The following is a 15,314-nucleotide window of genomic DNA, read 5'->3' on the forward strand; positions in this document are numbered from 1 at the left end:
GGTATATTCTAGTTGTTATAATTCAGTAATTGATGTCTGTGAATGTGAGGGTTATTCTTGGAATCAAAAAACTGTGCCGTACCAAAATACTGGTATGGCTGTATGATGCTTAATTGGTTACCGGAATTGCGACCACTACACTCTACAGTCATTAACTTGCCACCCACCTTTCTACATAATCTCAAAAAACTGGCATATAACAGTATATATTAATGATAATACTGCTAGATGACATGCAATAATATGACAAATATTACGAATCGCCGGCATCGTGCTAAGCAATAGATATACGCTCCCCTCCGCACCTATGATTACTCTGCGTGATTACTCTCCACTCAGGACTCAGACACTGACACTGCTCCACCACCAAGTCCATGCTGCCGAAAAATAATTACCTAATCCCATACAGGTACCCGATACAGTGATATGGAATGGTAACCGGACGAGAGGCCGGGTAATCGACTTTCCTCTCCCCCGGGATAAATATGTAAATCCTATCCTGAACGTTAGCGAACACCGAGATAAACCAAGCGCTTTCACAGACTGCTGGACACAAGAAAATGATCGACAAAAGGGATTCCCCTAAATTGTCACAAGACTAGTCACGTGAAGTGGACTGACACAAAAACGCCATTGACCTGTTTTTCCGATTATAACACGAAACGCTTAACTTGAATCGAGGTCACACGATCACATGATTTTGAAGAGGATCATTTGATCTTTTTATGAGAGAGCTTTGTGATAGTTATGTATTTTATATACTGCTCTTCCGACGTAAAATAACAACATATCAAACGTCTCAGTATATCAAACTTCCATTTATTAAGCTGGCAGTTATAAAAGCGGGAGTGATATATACAAGAAGGTGACATTGACTATTTTGCAAGATATCCTTCCCATCACGTGATATACACCGATATCTATCTTCATGTACACTGGCCACAAGTTCTTTTGCAGATATTGCGGACAACGACAGTGGCTTTACAAAGTCGCTTGAGAGTTGCGCATGCATTTCCACTCAGATCGAAACACGCGAGTGCTGGAAAACAAGAAATAATATTTAGCAAATATCTTCGACTGATTTGAAGAAATATTCGAATTCGCGGTAGTTCCATTTTTTATATAACCGCATTTAGGGACTATTATGCGCAGAGTCTTATAAGGCGCACTGTCAATGAATGGCTTACAATCGGTTTCTATCCATACACAATATGCATCGGGCAACAAGGTACATCGATTTTTAAAACGGTACTTATTTTGAAAGTGGGCAGTAAATCACTACCGGCTTATAAAGCACATGATCGATTTTGAAGGGAAAAAAGTGCGCCTTATGATTAGTAATATACAATTTCACCAATATGAAGCCAACTTACTTCCTGACGCAGTGCAATATCCGCAACTTTTTTGACACTTCTTTCTCATCATTCTTATATATCCCGCAGAACTGCATCTTCCTGTTGCTGCCCAGTACTGGCATTCCGTCAGCTTATCCGCACATGTCGGGTTTGGGACTGTTGTTGGACTGACAGTAGTGGTAGTTGTGGTAATAGCTGTAGGTAAGAAACGTAAAATTTGTTAACACAATGGCGTAAAATGAATTCCAGTGTATTTTCGTAAGAAAAGAGTTCGTATAGTCAAATCCTATATTTTCTATTTTATCCTAGAAGTAGCCTACCTGAACACTTGTAAAGCAAGTTGATCTGATCAATGTCCGTCTGCACTAGTCCAGCTTCCTGAAAACGAAATAAAATAGTGTTATATATGTAGGCTACATTTAAGCATCGTTCTTTTCGAAATAAGACAGTTAGGGCGCAAGCAATTAGAATGGCATCACTATTAACTTCAAAGATGAATCGAAAGATATATAAAGTATACCTGGTATCCAACGAGATCAGTTCCATCGGGCATCGTGATAGTTTTCGAAGTGTCGTCTTTAGAGAAAGCTGTTCCAAAGTAGTGCATAATCGATGTATAATCGTATGGTGACCCGAGCGAATCAATTGTTGATATTTTTTCAAAGTTGCCCTCCTTACCTGAAAAATATAAAGTTGTTAAGTGAATTTGAATCAAATGTATTCAAATGTATTTGAATTGTATTTGAATTGTATTTGTATTTGAATTTGTATTTGAATTGTATTTGAATTGTATTCAATTGTATTTGAATCATTTGTATTCAAGTCAATATTTTTTTTTTAAAAAATCGCGTTTTGGGAATTTTTGTCAAGGGGGGAATTAGACGATTAATGATGTATTTTTGCGAAGTAAAAAACGTAATTCAACAGGATACCCTCAGAAAATAAATATGCTCCAGCTATAATTTCGTTACCATATCAGATGAAATTATGGATTTTTGCACGTGAGTAGAAACTTGAAGCCGATTGGATCTTTGATAAGTAATTTAGGAATAACAAACTTGCAAAATTTTTGGTATGGCCACTTCCCGAGGTATGTGAACCATGGTGACGGACACCGGAACGTATGTGTACCGGGTTATGGTTAGGCCAGGATTTTTTTCCAATTTTTCTTATTTTATTTCTATTACGAGTTCGGCGACTAGCCAAGTGACTCTCGTAGTATTTGTATCTGAAATTATGGCCTAAACTTAACCTGACACATACTACGTTCCGGTGTCCGCCATCTTTGTTCACATAATAAACTTATAAATAATTTGTAATTACCTGGTTCCACATTTGTTAAGATGATATTGACGTAAGCATCGCGATCCGGTCGTTGATGCTCGTGGAAGAAGCCTAGACTGTGCATTATTTCATGAATCGCAATACCTTTGGTCTGACAGCCGTCACCTAGAGAAATCTGAAAAAAAAAAATTTATATCAGTGGTTCAATTATTTTGTCAGTCAGAAGATGAGGTAGATATATTGATGAATTTCCAATATGATTTGAAAATACCGCAAGGGTTCAATTTCACTTCACACCCTGAAACTGTTGTCAACCAGCAGTAACCAAAGCCGAGTATGCTTTAATACTGAATAGACGGAGGTATTTGAAATTCATGTACGTCTCAGTTTTGAATTATTACCAGAGTGAAGCCGCAACCCGATTTGGGTTGTTTTTTACATTTCAGTGGTCGACTGCGACTTTGCGAAAATTAGTTTAATAAGATTTAAGAGCATATGTATTTTTGCTATTTAGTCGCACCCTATTTATCCCAGTGTTACGTCCGATCGGTGCAAAACAGCCACTATCAGCGTAAAACTGCATGTAGTCTGATTGTGAAGTCCTTGGAATAAATCGTAAGCAAGTTGAGGCTTCCAGGTCGACAATGCTTTGCTGAACGGCGGTTTGTCCTGCGCTGGCTGCAAGGTAAAATTATAAATACTTATTATTCAAATATAAATTGCACGCGTGGTAATTGTTGTTGAGAGAGAAAGTCCTTTTTATTCAGTTAAGCCCTTCGCTTTTAATGTTCAAGAGTGATTACAGATGTAAATCGTTTTATAAGTCTATTACTGGCACCATTTTATGCCATTTATTTGTGCTGCTTTGCTGTTTATCATAGACGAGGTCTGTGTGTAAACTGCTGTGACGATTTGCAGTCGTAAAGAAATGTTGAACTCTCATAGACAATATTGAAGTTTAATATTTGAAAAAAAATACTAAATTTTTAACTCTTGTGCAGTACTCACCGAACCCCGAAGCAAACTCGTAAGGAATGAGATATGTGGTCCCAGATGGAATGTTGTTCCAAAGCGGGAAACTAATGCTGGCGCCCTTCGATGGCCGGCCTGGTCTGAAGCCAGCGTCAATAAATCTGGCAACCGTTGGAGAGAGTATCATGTCATCCATACGAGCTGAAAATATTGAAATGTATTGTTACTTGTACATTCGTAAAACTGATTTATCGGTAAGACGATTTCTCCAAAAGAAGCACTTACTTGGGTTTGGGTTACAGGCGCAAGTGAGACATCCATAGCTATCTAACAGTCTTTCAATGCATTTCGTACCAGGACATTCTACAGCAACATTCTGCACTCCACATGTTTTACTTGGTGTCCGAGGAATCCGCACTGCTGATACGGCACACGCACCGACGATAAGAATAAATGCTGAAAAAGACGAGTAAGAACAACTTGGAAACAATCGATCATATAATATATATATAACAAAAAATACTTCATAAGCTTTTTGCAAGGTGATCATGTTTTTATTTTAAAAATTATAGGAGTAAAACATTAAGTTTCATTTACGAAAAATAGGACACAGGTTAACGATAATAGAAATGAAAGTTTTAAATTGACTTACCGAATTTCAACATTGTGCTCAAATATAACAAACTGTTGGCTCGACTTAAAATACAGTGAATGAAGTTCAGGACCCATCTCTGCACTTTTATACAGTTTTCGATAATTATTTGTAAATTGTTTCCAAAAACGCGTAATAAGATTTAATTGTTTATTAGTTTTTTTGTTATTATAATTTTCAATTCTAATTACGTTGATTATAAAGTAGTGATTGTTATTGCGGCTGTGATATCACACTTGGTCTGGTGCAAAAGTATAATTGTTCTGAAGAAATATAAACAATACCTGGCAAATATATCTTTCTAAAATGGTTGATCCCTCCCATTGTTAAGGAATCTGAATTTTGCTTCGGTAATTACTACCGCCATTTTCCATTAGATTAAATATTTGCCATGCCAAGTCCAAGATGAGTCGCGTCAATCAACAAGTGTCGAAACGTGGTCGTATATCAGACATGAAATTCTGAGAAGATTTGGCCAATATACGGATTTTAATTATTTGTATAACATTTGTTACAATCAAGTAATTTGCTAAAATAAACAGTGTCATGGATTCGTAATAATCCTTCGAATGCAATGAGAAACGATTTTCTTGCTATTTCAAAGAATCGGACTGAACTATTCAATGCAAGTTAGTGATTTTGAGAATAAGTTATAATCTGAATCAGAAATATTTATTTAAATATTTGTTCAAGGAAGGAATTCAACAATGAACAACAGTAAGTAGTTTGTTTTATGTTATCTCAAAGAATAACAAAATTTGCTTTTTTACGACTTATCCTTTTAAATAGTAAACTTAATGTATATATTTTCTATAGATTTAATCGAAGTTTGTTTTACTGTATTTTTGCTGGTATGGCCGTATCCAGTTTGTTTGTTGTTTTTAAAAGCACCTTAACTGTCTGGGGTATTGTACGACTTGAAGCATGGTTCCCAATAAGTAAAACAAAAGGAGAAGCAAGTAATCACTAGGGACTAAATGTTACAATTAAATTCATGATAGGCAGCAAATCATACCTTCCAGAAGAGTCATTCGAAGGACTTAATGCTTTGTTGTTTCAGTGAATAATTAGTTAAAAATCGAAAATGTTTAAAATTGATATTCAGATATACTCGTCACATCATTCCTGATTTGCTTGACGCTACGATATTCTAGCTGCTCAATTATCCGTCGCTCTGTTCAAGGAAGGGCGAGTGCGAGAGATGCAACGAAGTGGATGAATCTTCCTGATGGAGACAATTGGAACATTCCTTATGTGATGGAAGGAGTCAGTAAGTCAATCAATGATTCAGATCCATACTTTTATGGAATAATCCGAAAACTACATTTTTATCACCCATTCGCGTAATTGTGAAATATTTTTTATTTCCGATTTATAGTATTTGTATTGCGAAGTTTGGCCATGCACATCACATCGAAAAGGGTGTTATAAATTTTGCTATGCCGAGCACACTAGCATGAAGTCACGATTGATACCCTATTACCCTACCTCCAGAATATGTCTACTGATCGTAGCGATATTTCGTCAAACATGACCGGTACTCTCTTATGTAACTTGACTTGAACTTAACATTTCTCTGGGTTACTTTCAGGTAGCACTTTGATCATTTTATCATGCACAGCTTGACATTGTTGTTTAGATATAAATGCTCAAGTTGCGATAAGATATGCAATCAATGATTTTCATGAAACCACCTGTCTGAGATTTATTCCAAGAACAACGGAAAAGTATTTCGTGAAGTTTGTTGACGATCGTGGTTGCTACGCACAAATTGGACGACGGGTGGATAAACCGAATACGGTAAATTTTATATAAATAATCAATCTTGACAATGTTCTGTACACACGACCTATATATTTGAGTATTCGTAACATCCAACAAGCTATAATTAATCTGAATCCTTTTTATCGAATTCATAATCAAAATTTATCGAGTGCTTTTCATCCAGCAATATTCATAGAATCTTTTACCATAACAGATTTAACCCTTTGCTCTCAATTATTGTAAATAAAGTACAATTTTGTGCCAAAAATAATTGTAGTCTTGCGCAAGTTATATTCACCAGCTAAGTTGCAACTTTTTGCCTTATTTGATTGGCAATTCTCGAATTTACCACTAGTCAGGAGTGCATTTAGCTTCACTCAACTTTGTTTAAATGCCATAAACTAGATGTCTAATATAGAGAACCGAGTGAATATATTGGCGATGTTGTATACATGTAAGTAGCTCGCGTAAATTTGGCAGAATCAGAACCCATGATTTTTTTTAATATTTTTACGGTCGAAAAAACAGAAAATTTATTTATTACTTGAAATTCTTTTCGTGTATTGTTGCGCCCAATTGTCCCAGTTAACTACGACTCTTTGTATAAAAGTAAAATTCTGAATTCTATTGTTTATATGGATAACAGTAATCACCAACGACACCTTGTTTCTGTTTCATCTTGTTTAAATTTCGATTTCTTTTAGTTATCGGTTAGCGAAGGATGTGAACACAAAGGAATTGTACTACATGAATTGATGCACACAATTGGATTCTACCACGAACAAGCGAGACCGGATAGAGATGATTACATCTCCATCGTGAAAGAAAATATCATGGAATGTGAGTTTGATTGTAAACAGTTCATTGAGTAGGAGAGATATTTCAAGAATATGTAGTTGAATCATTTTTGCTTCACAATCATCACTATTATAGCCTGGAGCATATATTACATCGCCAAAGTATAGGGTGTCCATAAAGTCCTAAAAAAATTCTAAATTAAAATTGCAAAGGGAATTTATCGATACCATATAATATTTTGGCCTTCACAGATGTATTAAATGACGTAAAAATGATTAAACTGATTGAAAAACAACAAACTTGGTTGAGATATATTGAGAATTGACTTCATAACAAAATTTAAACTGTAAAAGGATTTTATGGACACCCTCTGGTGATTTGTTGAAATTTCGGCGCTCCAGAAATATGTGTACCAATATGAGGTTACTTATTTTGTTTGCCTACTTTACATCAAGTTGTGTAAAGGGACTGAAACCTATGGGCAGAGGGTTATATTCACTTGACTAACAAAGACAGTCCCGAACTAGTAATAGAACTAAAATAACGAAAATCGGAATAAAATTATGGCCTAACCCTAATATGGTACACATACTACGGGGGTACCAAAATTTCATATATCTGACTTGCTTGCTTTTACACCATTTGAAACCTATAAACTAACTTCCTAGTCTAGTCCTTCCTACTAGTCCTTCGTTTCACTCGTTTTTCCTAAATTAAAAAAATTATTTAAATAAAAATTAGTCGTATTTTTACTCACTGTTTCAGATCAAGAACATAATTTTAAAAAATTGGATGAATCTAAAGTGGAAAGTTTTGGAATTCCGTATGACGTCTTATCAATTATGCATTATCCGTCAGGAGCGTTCTCGAGCAACGGGAAAGACACGATTCAAGGAGTGAATGGTGAAAAACTAACTGGCATGCAGGTCAAAAGCATTTAGTTTTACTAAAGCATTTAGTGTGTGGAAGTTTAATTTAAGAGAGGGTGTTGCTTAGATCAGTGGTTCCCAACCTTTCTACCCTGGCGGACCGGTAAAATTAGTTAATATTTACTCGCGGACCGGCAAAAATTGAAATGAGTTGAACAGAAAATAATAACATTTATTTGCGTAATGTCGAGCAATCACTATGCTTTTAGAAGAAAAACTATCAAATAATGGGCCGACCAAAAAATTGAAATGGGTGGAATATAAAATAATAACATATATTTGCGTAATAAAATGCAGTGCTGGGCACCCATCATGCGTAAAAAAGCACACATCTCACATAAAAACATGTACATGCCAAATCATGTACAGATATAATTATATATCTCCAGCAATAATTTTGCTTTGTTTCATTTCCAATACAGGATTGCAAGCGGGGCATCAAAAAAAGGTTTTGTAACACTTAGCTCTACAGCGGCTCGCTGTTGATTTATTTGCTTCGTTTTAATTGAAGCTAGAATTAACTGGTTGAAAATTCGGACAACAGTTTGATTGCTCGATAACTTAGCGATGGGTATTCGTTTTCAAGAGAGCTCAAGAATGAGTTGTGACGATGATTTCTTTGTAAATCTGGACTGTAAAATATATGTTTAATCGGGTTCATCATATCCATTCTTCTGCAGTTGATCGGCGCCCCAAATAAATTGATTATCTATTACAATGATAAATTCGTTGCTAACTTGCTCAAAATCCTGCTGTGAATCACTTGGAAAGGATCTCAGCGGCCAGTGCTTTTATTGCGCGTCTTGTGATCATCTGCATGGTCGTAACAAGTTCAGATCTAGCTGGGTGTCAAGGTGAAGCTCTGGAATATTATACTGTTCTTGACAGTTTTCGGGTTTTAACAAATAAATATTCATAACCTTTTATTTGGATGGTAATATTAATCATGAAAAGCATGCAAAACGGAAAAAGCACACATGCTGATTTTCAGGTTTCTGAATTCCGCGAGCTTTGACGGGGCGCTTTCGAATCGCAACCGAAAAAGCGAAAAGTGTGATTACTCGGCGCCAAGACGTCGCCAGGCCATTAATACCGAACTTATCAAACAGCAATATGACGGCGGAAGTGAAATTGCGCAATAAACCAACGTAACTTCGTCTTATTAATCAGGAAAAGCATGCAGAAGGGAAAAAGCACACATGCTGATTTTCAGGTTTCGGATTCTTGCGAGATTTGACGGAGCGCTTTCGCGAATCGCGATGAATCGGAACCGAAAAAACGAAAAGTGTGATTACCCGGCGCCAGGACGTCGCCAGGCCATTAATACCGAACTTATCAAACAGCAATATGACGGCGGAAGTGAAATTGCGCAATAAACCAACGTAACTTCGTCTTATTAATCAGGAAAAGCATGCAGAAGGGAAAAGCACACATGCTGATTTTCAGGTTTCGGATTCTTGCGAGATTTGACGGAGCGCTTTCGCGAATCGCGATGAATCGGGACCGAAAAAACGAAAAGTGTGATTACTCGGCGCCAGGACGTCGCCAGGCCATTAATACCGAACTTATCAAACAGCAATATGGATTCGGATTCTTGCGACATTTGACGGAGCGCTTTCGCGATGAATCGGAACCGGGAAAGCGAAAAGTGTGAATACACGGCGCCAAGACGTCGCCAGGCCGCACTTATCAAACAGAAATATGACGACGGAAGAGTAATTGCGTAATAAAGCAACGCAACTTCATCGTTTCGGTATCGGTAAATCAATTGAGACGGCAGAGAAACGAAATGACGAAATCTCTGGCGGACCGGAAAAAAAGCTTCGCGGATCGCTGCTGCCGGTTGAAACGAAATTACTTGCGAAAATACTCTAATAAATATTTTTATTTTAAAGTAAGAAATGTTGTTGATGATAATTCGGCCAAATTATACGGTGCTCTATGACAATAACAGTAGTTTTGTTAAAAAATTTCCGATTTTTCAATTAGAACTTTGGGTGTTGTTGCTTGATTACCAGCTTTGATTTCTCGCGGTTCGCGTCCCCAGTAAAACTGTGTGATTATCCCTTTTTCTCGACAATTGTACATGACTTATTTTTTTACTGGTTGGCTAAAATAGACTGGACTTGACTTGAGCAAAATGGGTTTCATTAAGCTCATTATGTTAAATGTAGCACTTACAAATTTGTTCAATTAAAATAATTCACCGTACTGGTTTAAAGCTGATCTTATAATGAAGTCATAAAAGTAAATTAAATAACGTTTGTTAGTTTTCCATGCTCATATATTTATTTATTATTACAGCAAGAGAATCTTTCATCTTCTGATATTGAACAAGTGAATAGAATGTATAACTGTCGTAAGTAATATTCCTGTATCATATAATATACAGCTGTCATAACAATTTCACGAAGTTGAGATATCTGAATTCAGAAGTCAAATACAATGAAAAGCAGTGTTGTATTAAAATATTGCAAAAACTGACTATTATTTATGTGTTTATTGCGCCAAATGTAACGTGACTGCACTTTTGATATTTTGAATTAATAAAACTTAGAATCCGCAGTTTCTTGTATGTTACGATTCTTTCGTCTCTTACAAACATTATTTTTGAACTAGGACTTTTTTCGAGAACAAAACAAATATTTTTGCAGTTGATGTTCGTACTGTTTCGTTAAAATTGAATAGCTGGCTATTATAATCAACAAAGAAAAAAGTTCAATTATCAACTAATACATATATATGTTAATTATGTCGTATTGTTCGGCGAAAAATACAGTTCCGATGATTTTAATCAAAAGCTAAACATATACACGAAATTGTACATGGATATATATCAAATGTTCTAATATATATATTCAGAGAACCTCATGACAAATGCGACATGGGAAAGCACTAATTCTTCAAGTACAGATACTTCAGTACTGGGAAACACAGCGGACAATTGCAAAGATAAACACAGTAAATGTGGAGTTTTTGCTCAACGTGGAAGATGTAAGAGAAGGCGGAATTGGATGTCTACGAATTGCCCAAAAGCTTGCGGTACATGCTGAGCCAAATAAACTATTTTTGTAACTTTAAAATATACTTTTCCGCCAATCCAAGCTTTAAAAACATGTTTATCGTTTTAAAATCAGAAGTTTCGAGTTTTTATGCCATCGCCAAACAATGCCGTGTCATATTTTATGTATTAATATAGATATAGGAGAATCTATGTCATTTATGTATATATGTAATAATTGCTGACTGCGTAGGTCATCCGTTGTATACGGCAGTAAACCAAACTATCCCACCTGATTGGTATACAATGTGAACCCACAGAAACGATTTCGCGTTTACCTGTAAACTGCTCTCACTGCGTTTTTTGGTTAATCTTCGTGTATTTGCTATTTTTGTTGTGTCACTTTTTGCGATTTGGTTCGATTTTAAACCTTAGTGCTATTTCAACCCATAAGAATATTATTGGCATTCAAATCACTGAAAAACGCATTTTGAATCATTTAGGTGCAGTATAGCAGGGTTTCCCGAACTGGGACAGCACAGGGGGTACGCAGCAATATTAAAAATCTGAAATATATATATTTCACTGTCACATAGACATTCGTGAACAAGATAAAGACGAACCTTGCCTTTAGCGTCTGTGACTCCGTCACAGAGCATTATTGAGTTATTATTATATCAAACTTGTGCGACTTTGCCAAGGTCATTTGAGCCCCGTTGCGACAAGAAAGAAGCGTGAAACCAAGGTAATTGTGTGAGCCGATCCAAGAATACACAATTAAATTAGTTCCACGTGTTGAATTAGTACCGACAGTCCGGGCATCGAGGTACAAATAGATCATATTTTCATCGCATTGCCCTTAGCCTACTAATATTTAACGTTAGTATGTATGGATTCAAACTTTCATTTCGGCCAAGCATAATATGTAAAACTGTATGAAATCGTTGCCATAGAGTCGGGTCCATGATTTTTCTTGTCACAAATTGATTTTTCACATTAATGTCATTTGTGTTGTTGTGTTCCAAATCCAGATGAAACAATATCTATCCTCGTTGGTTAGGCACATAAATTGATACGCATTGGATGGGGGTCCGTAAAAAAGGGGGTTAAACAAACAGGGGTCCGCGGCCCAAAAAGTTTAGGAAACACTGTAGTATAGTATATAATAATTATGACATAACAATATAGTAGTCCTCTCTCGCCGATGAGTCTCATTGATTTCACCGAACTAGTGAAGTGAGTCGCAAATCAGTGATAAATGGACTGCCCCCATAATAAATAAAAAATATTGTATTGATATTAAATTTAAAAATATATATTAATAATTGCCATACTGCATGACTGGGACATCTAAGTCAACCAGGCGGCAGGACAGCTTGTTCAAATCGGGACAGTCTATTGTTATGCCATGGTATGCCTACTCAAATCCCTTCGGTCTCCCCTACTTTTTCGGTATTTCATTCATCTCTGATATATTAGCGTTTGCCTTATATACCCTGCCACATATCTGATTTGCATACTAATACCTCTTGTTTTCGTCTCGTTTCAAAATTTTTGATGAACCTCTTTGCCCCTTCTATTACTACTAGACTAACCACTTATTACTACCTTCCTACTCCTCCTGTACTCTATCTGCGATTCCCTTGCCTCTTCCCAAACTCTTCTTCTGCACCAACCCTATTCACACTGTACCCTTCTAAATCCCACCTGGTCTTCAGCATTTTAACAGCCTCTAATCTAACCCATTAACATCCACACCCTTCTCGTCCACCTGTAATCAACCCCATATTTACCCGCTTGACATCCCCGGACCATCGCAACTTATAACGCTAACCATCCTTTTTCGAAGAAAAGTTGAGGTTTAATTGCTGGAAAATATGCCAACGAGTTCAATGGTGCAAACGAAGAAAAAACATAATTAGTCGAAACTGGTCACTACCTGCCCATCACGAACTGTTAAGCCATCAATAATCACCATAGCCGTCAGTTTACTTTACAGGATCAATATTGTTTTCATTCATTATTTGAAATCGTCATGTAGGTTACATAAAATACTCAATTTTTGTACGAACCAGGTAGATGTCTGAAGTTAGTTATTTTCCCCATCGACAAAAACTGTTGCATGACCCTGCTTCAATTGATTTGATACCATGTGCGTAGCTTCGATATAAGTTTCATTGAGGTGAAAAATCTTAAAAACTCGAGACTGGAGTGGAAAGTAGTAAGTATTCCATTTTGATCCCGTGTAGCATCAACATTGGGAAATGGTAATGGAGAAGATGAAAAAATGCTAACGTTCAGAAAGAAAAAAAACTTCTTACTCTATTCATTACAAAAACTGGTTGGTATGTTGCTTGTCTAATAATAAAGACACTATTGTTCAAACCTCTTGGATAACGCATATTCATTAGTGCTGATTTAAATGATAATGGTCGTTTTACTGCCAACCCACTTGAGTAGCAACCAAAAAATGGTATCAATAAAAAATTTACCATGATGAACAGAAGGGAATTTGTTCCCAAGTGCCCTTAGGATTTCTGAAGTTTCACTAGGTCTGTGGTAGGTCCCTTGGCTGAAATTTAAATTTTGTTTGCTAATATATCTTTTGAATCATGGCTGTTAGATGTTTTTCACGTTCCGGTATGTCCCCCGTTACTCATAAATAGACACACAAGGATTTGTTTGGTCATTGACACTTTACTGTATTGTTTATATTGAAACTTAAGTTGAGAATCAACCCTATTAGCCTCCAAGCAGACTTAATGTATTCATATGTAAATTGTATTGCTGGTTGTTTAACTATCGATTAGATAGTTTAACTGCCGAAGCCTCGCTCATCAATAATCAGAGTGCTCCAACAATCAAGTTAGCCTACTAAAACTTGCTAATGTTCATTTAGATATTTGAACCTTGGGTCAATATTATTCGTCTTACTATTGCATGTTAATTTTTTTACTGGATGGAAAAATAAACTTGACTATGACTAATCTCAAGCAATCTTGATATTCCGGATATTCAAAATCACTCATTTAACATCTGCTTTTCTTTCATCCTAACCACAAATGCAGCTTCAAACAATTCAAGCACATCTAAATTGAAATAATATTGATCTCGTAATGCAAAATAACGATTGCGGTGGACATTAATAGTCCACCGGGCCATTTACATATTTATCCCAGAGGAGAGGGGAGCCGATCCGTGCCCTCTCGTCCGTATACCAGTCCGTGTCGTGGATGGGATTAGGTAAACCTATAAATTTACGGTTAAACCGTTATTTGTTTCAGATACATGGACTCGATGGCGGGGAAAGCCATAACCTTTCGGTAGGAAGAAATGTTAAGAGGGTGTGGAATAGAGGAGAGGTTTCGCATTTGCCGAAATGTGCGTAGGCAACGTAATATACAGGTAGGCGCAATGCAGGTAGGCGCAAAGAAAGTTTATACAGAGATGTAAGAGAGAAGTGAGTATTTCACAGACGAACTCAACAGAAGGATACGGTAGGAAGAAAGAAGAAGTGGGGCAAGAGAGCAGACATCGATAGAGTTGGGGAGTTAGATGACTTGGCCATGTGGCGTACTGCGGTTCACAAAGCAGCAACTGAAAATTATAGATTTTTTGGAAATAAAATATCCGAATAACGTATTATTATCTTGATCAAATTTGGCATAGAAAAGGAATAGCGAAAGAACCAACAAGTTGTGTTTCGCGTTGGGGAAAGAGCTATAGTACAAAAAAGTTGAAATATATACAACTGATAATTATCTAAGACAGGCTGTAGCTAGAGATGGCAATGGCGTGACATGATTCCACGATAACAAGTCTTCTATTCCGACATGGACTAGGAACACACTGTTTATTCTTCATCGCGGCTTTTCAGTTTTTGACATTTTTTTTTAAATATCTATCCATCATGGTAAGAGTCATTAATATAACGTGCGGTACACGGCATGAATAACAATGGTAAAGTACCACTACTGTTTAATCTTCATAACAATAAATTTATGTTATGATATCATAAAACCTCACAACGAGATCCAGGAATTTTAGAGTTCGCGCTGTTGATTCTTATTATCAAACAACAAACTCATCTCAAAGCAAATACTGCTCAGTGAATTTTGATATCTACTTTGTTGAATTTGTTATCATAAATGTGTCAATCAGAAAAATTGAGAAACTACAATTTGACACGTAACACCTAAATGATGATCACGGAATACTGCGGTAGCCCTTTCGTGACTTCTCTCGTGTTACGGGCTGCAGGCGGTGGATACGGTCAAAGCTTATATATATATATATATATCGTATCCTATATTTGACTGTGAAATTGAAAATACCCAACTGCTCAACTTCGAACTGCGTCAGAAGACCAAACGCCATACGACTGCTGCGCGGACATTGTTCAGCGCCAAGGCGATGTGTCGCAATATGTATCAACTCTTTTGATATGATCAAAAATGCACAGAGTTGCGTTTGTGGCCAAATCTATCGCAGTTGATAGGGTTTACTCAGGGTTTACTTCACTCTACATTTCGTCGTATATATGAATAGCTCGTGAATTG

The 15,314-nt window shown here is 36.5% G+C and overlaps 2 protein-coding genes across 2 annotated transcripts; one reads left to right on the forward strand and one right to left on the reverse strand.

Annotated features, from left to right (window-relative positions):
• Positions 1 to 799: 799 nt before the first annotated feature.
• Positions 800 to 4,407, reverse strand: LOC120345100 (astacin-like). The gene is made up of 9 exons (XM_039414492.2): positions 4,264 to 4,407; positions 3,897 to 4,067; positions 3,648 to 3,812; positions 3,160 to 3,317; positions 2,679 to 2,814; positions 1,876 to 2,033; positions 1,676 to 1,733; positions 1,374 to 1,550; positions 800 to 1,039 (listed from the first exon to the last, which is right to left on the reverse strand). Exons 1-9 carry the CDS (start codon positions 4,274 to 4,276, stop codon positions 927 to 929), a joined length of 1,149 nt encoding a protein of 382 aa, XP_039270426.2. The 5' UTR covers positions 4,277 to 4,407; the 3' UTR covers positions 800 to 926.
• Positions 4,408 to 4,634: 227 nt separating this feature from the next.
• LOC120345101 (hatching enzyme 1.2-like) lies at positions 4,635 to 10,893 on the forward strand. Its single transcript, XM_078112931.1, has 7 exons — positions 4,635 to 4,980; positions 5,369 to 5,533; positions 5,903 to 6,063; positions 6,732 to 6,867; positions 7,591 to 7,751; positions 10,059 to 10,113; positions 10,617 to 10,893. The coding sequence occupies exons 1-7, from the start codon at positions 4,971 to 4,973 to the stop codon at positions 10,805 to 10,807; spliced, it is 879 nt and encodes a 292-aa protein (XP_077969057.1). The 5' UTR covers positions 4,635 to 4,970; the 3' UTR covers positions 10,808 to 10,893.
• Positions 10,894 to 15,314: the final 4,421 nt, after the last annotated feature.

The sequence above is a fragment of the Styela clava genome, chromosome 5 (assembly GCF_964204865.1).
Source record: "Styela clava chromosome 5, kaStyClav1.hap1.2, whole genome shotgun sequence".
NCBI lineage: Eukaryota > Metazoa > Chordata > Ascidiacea > Stolidobranchia > Styelidae > Styela > Styela clava.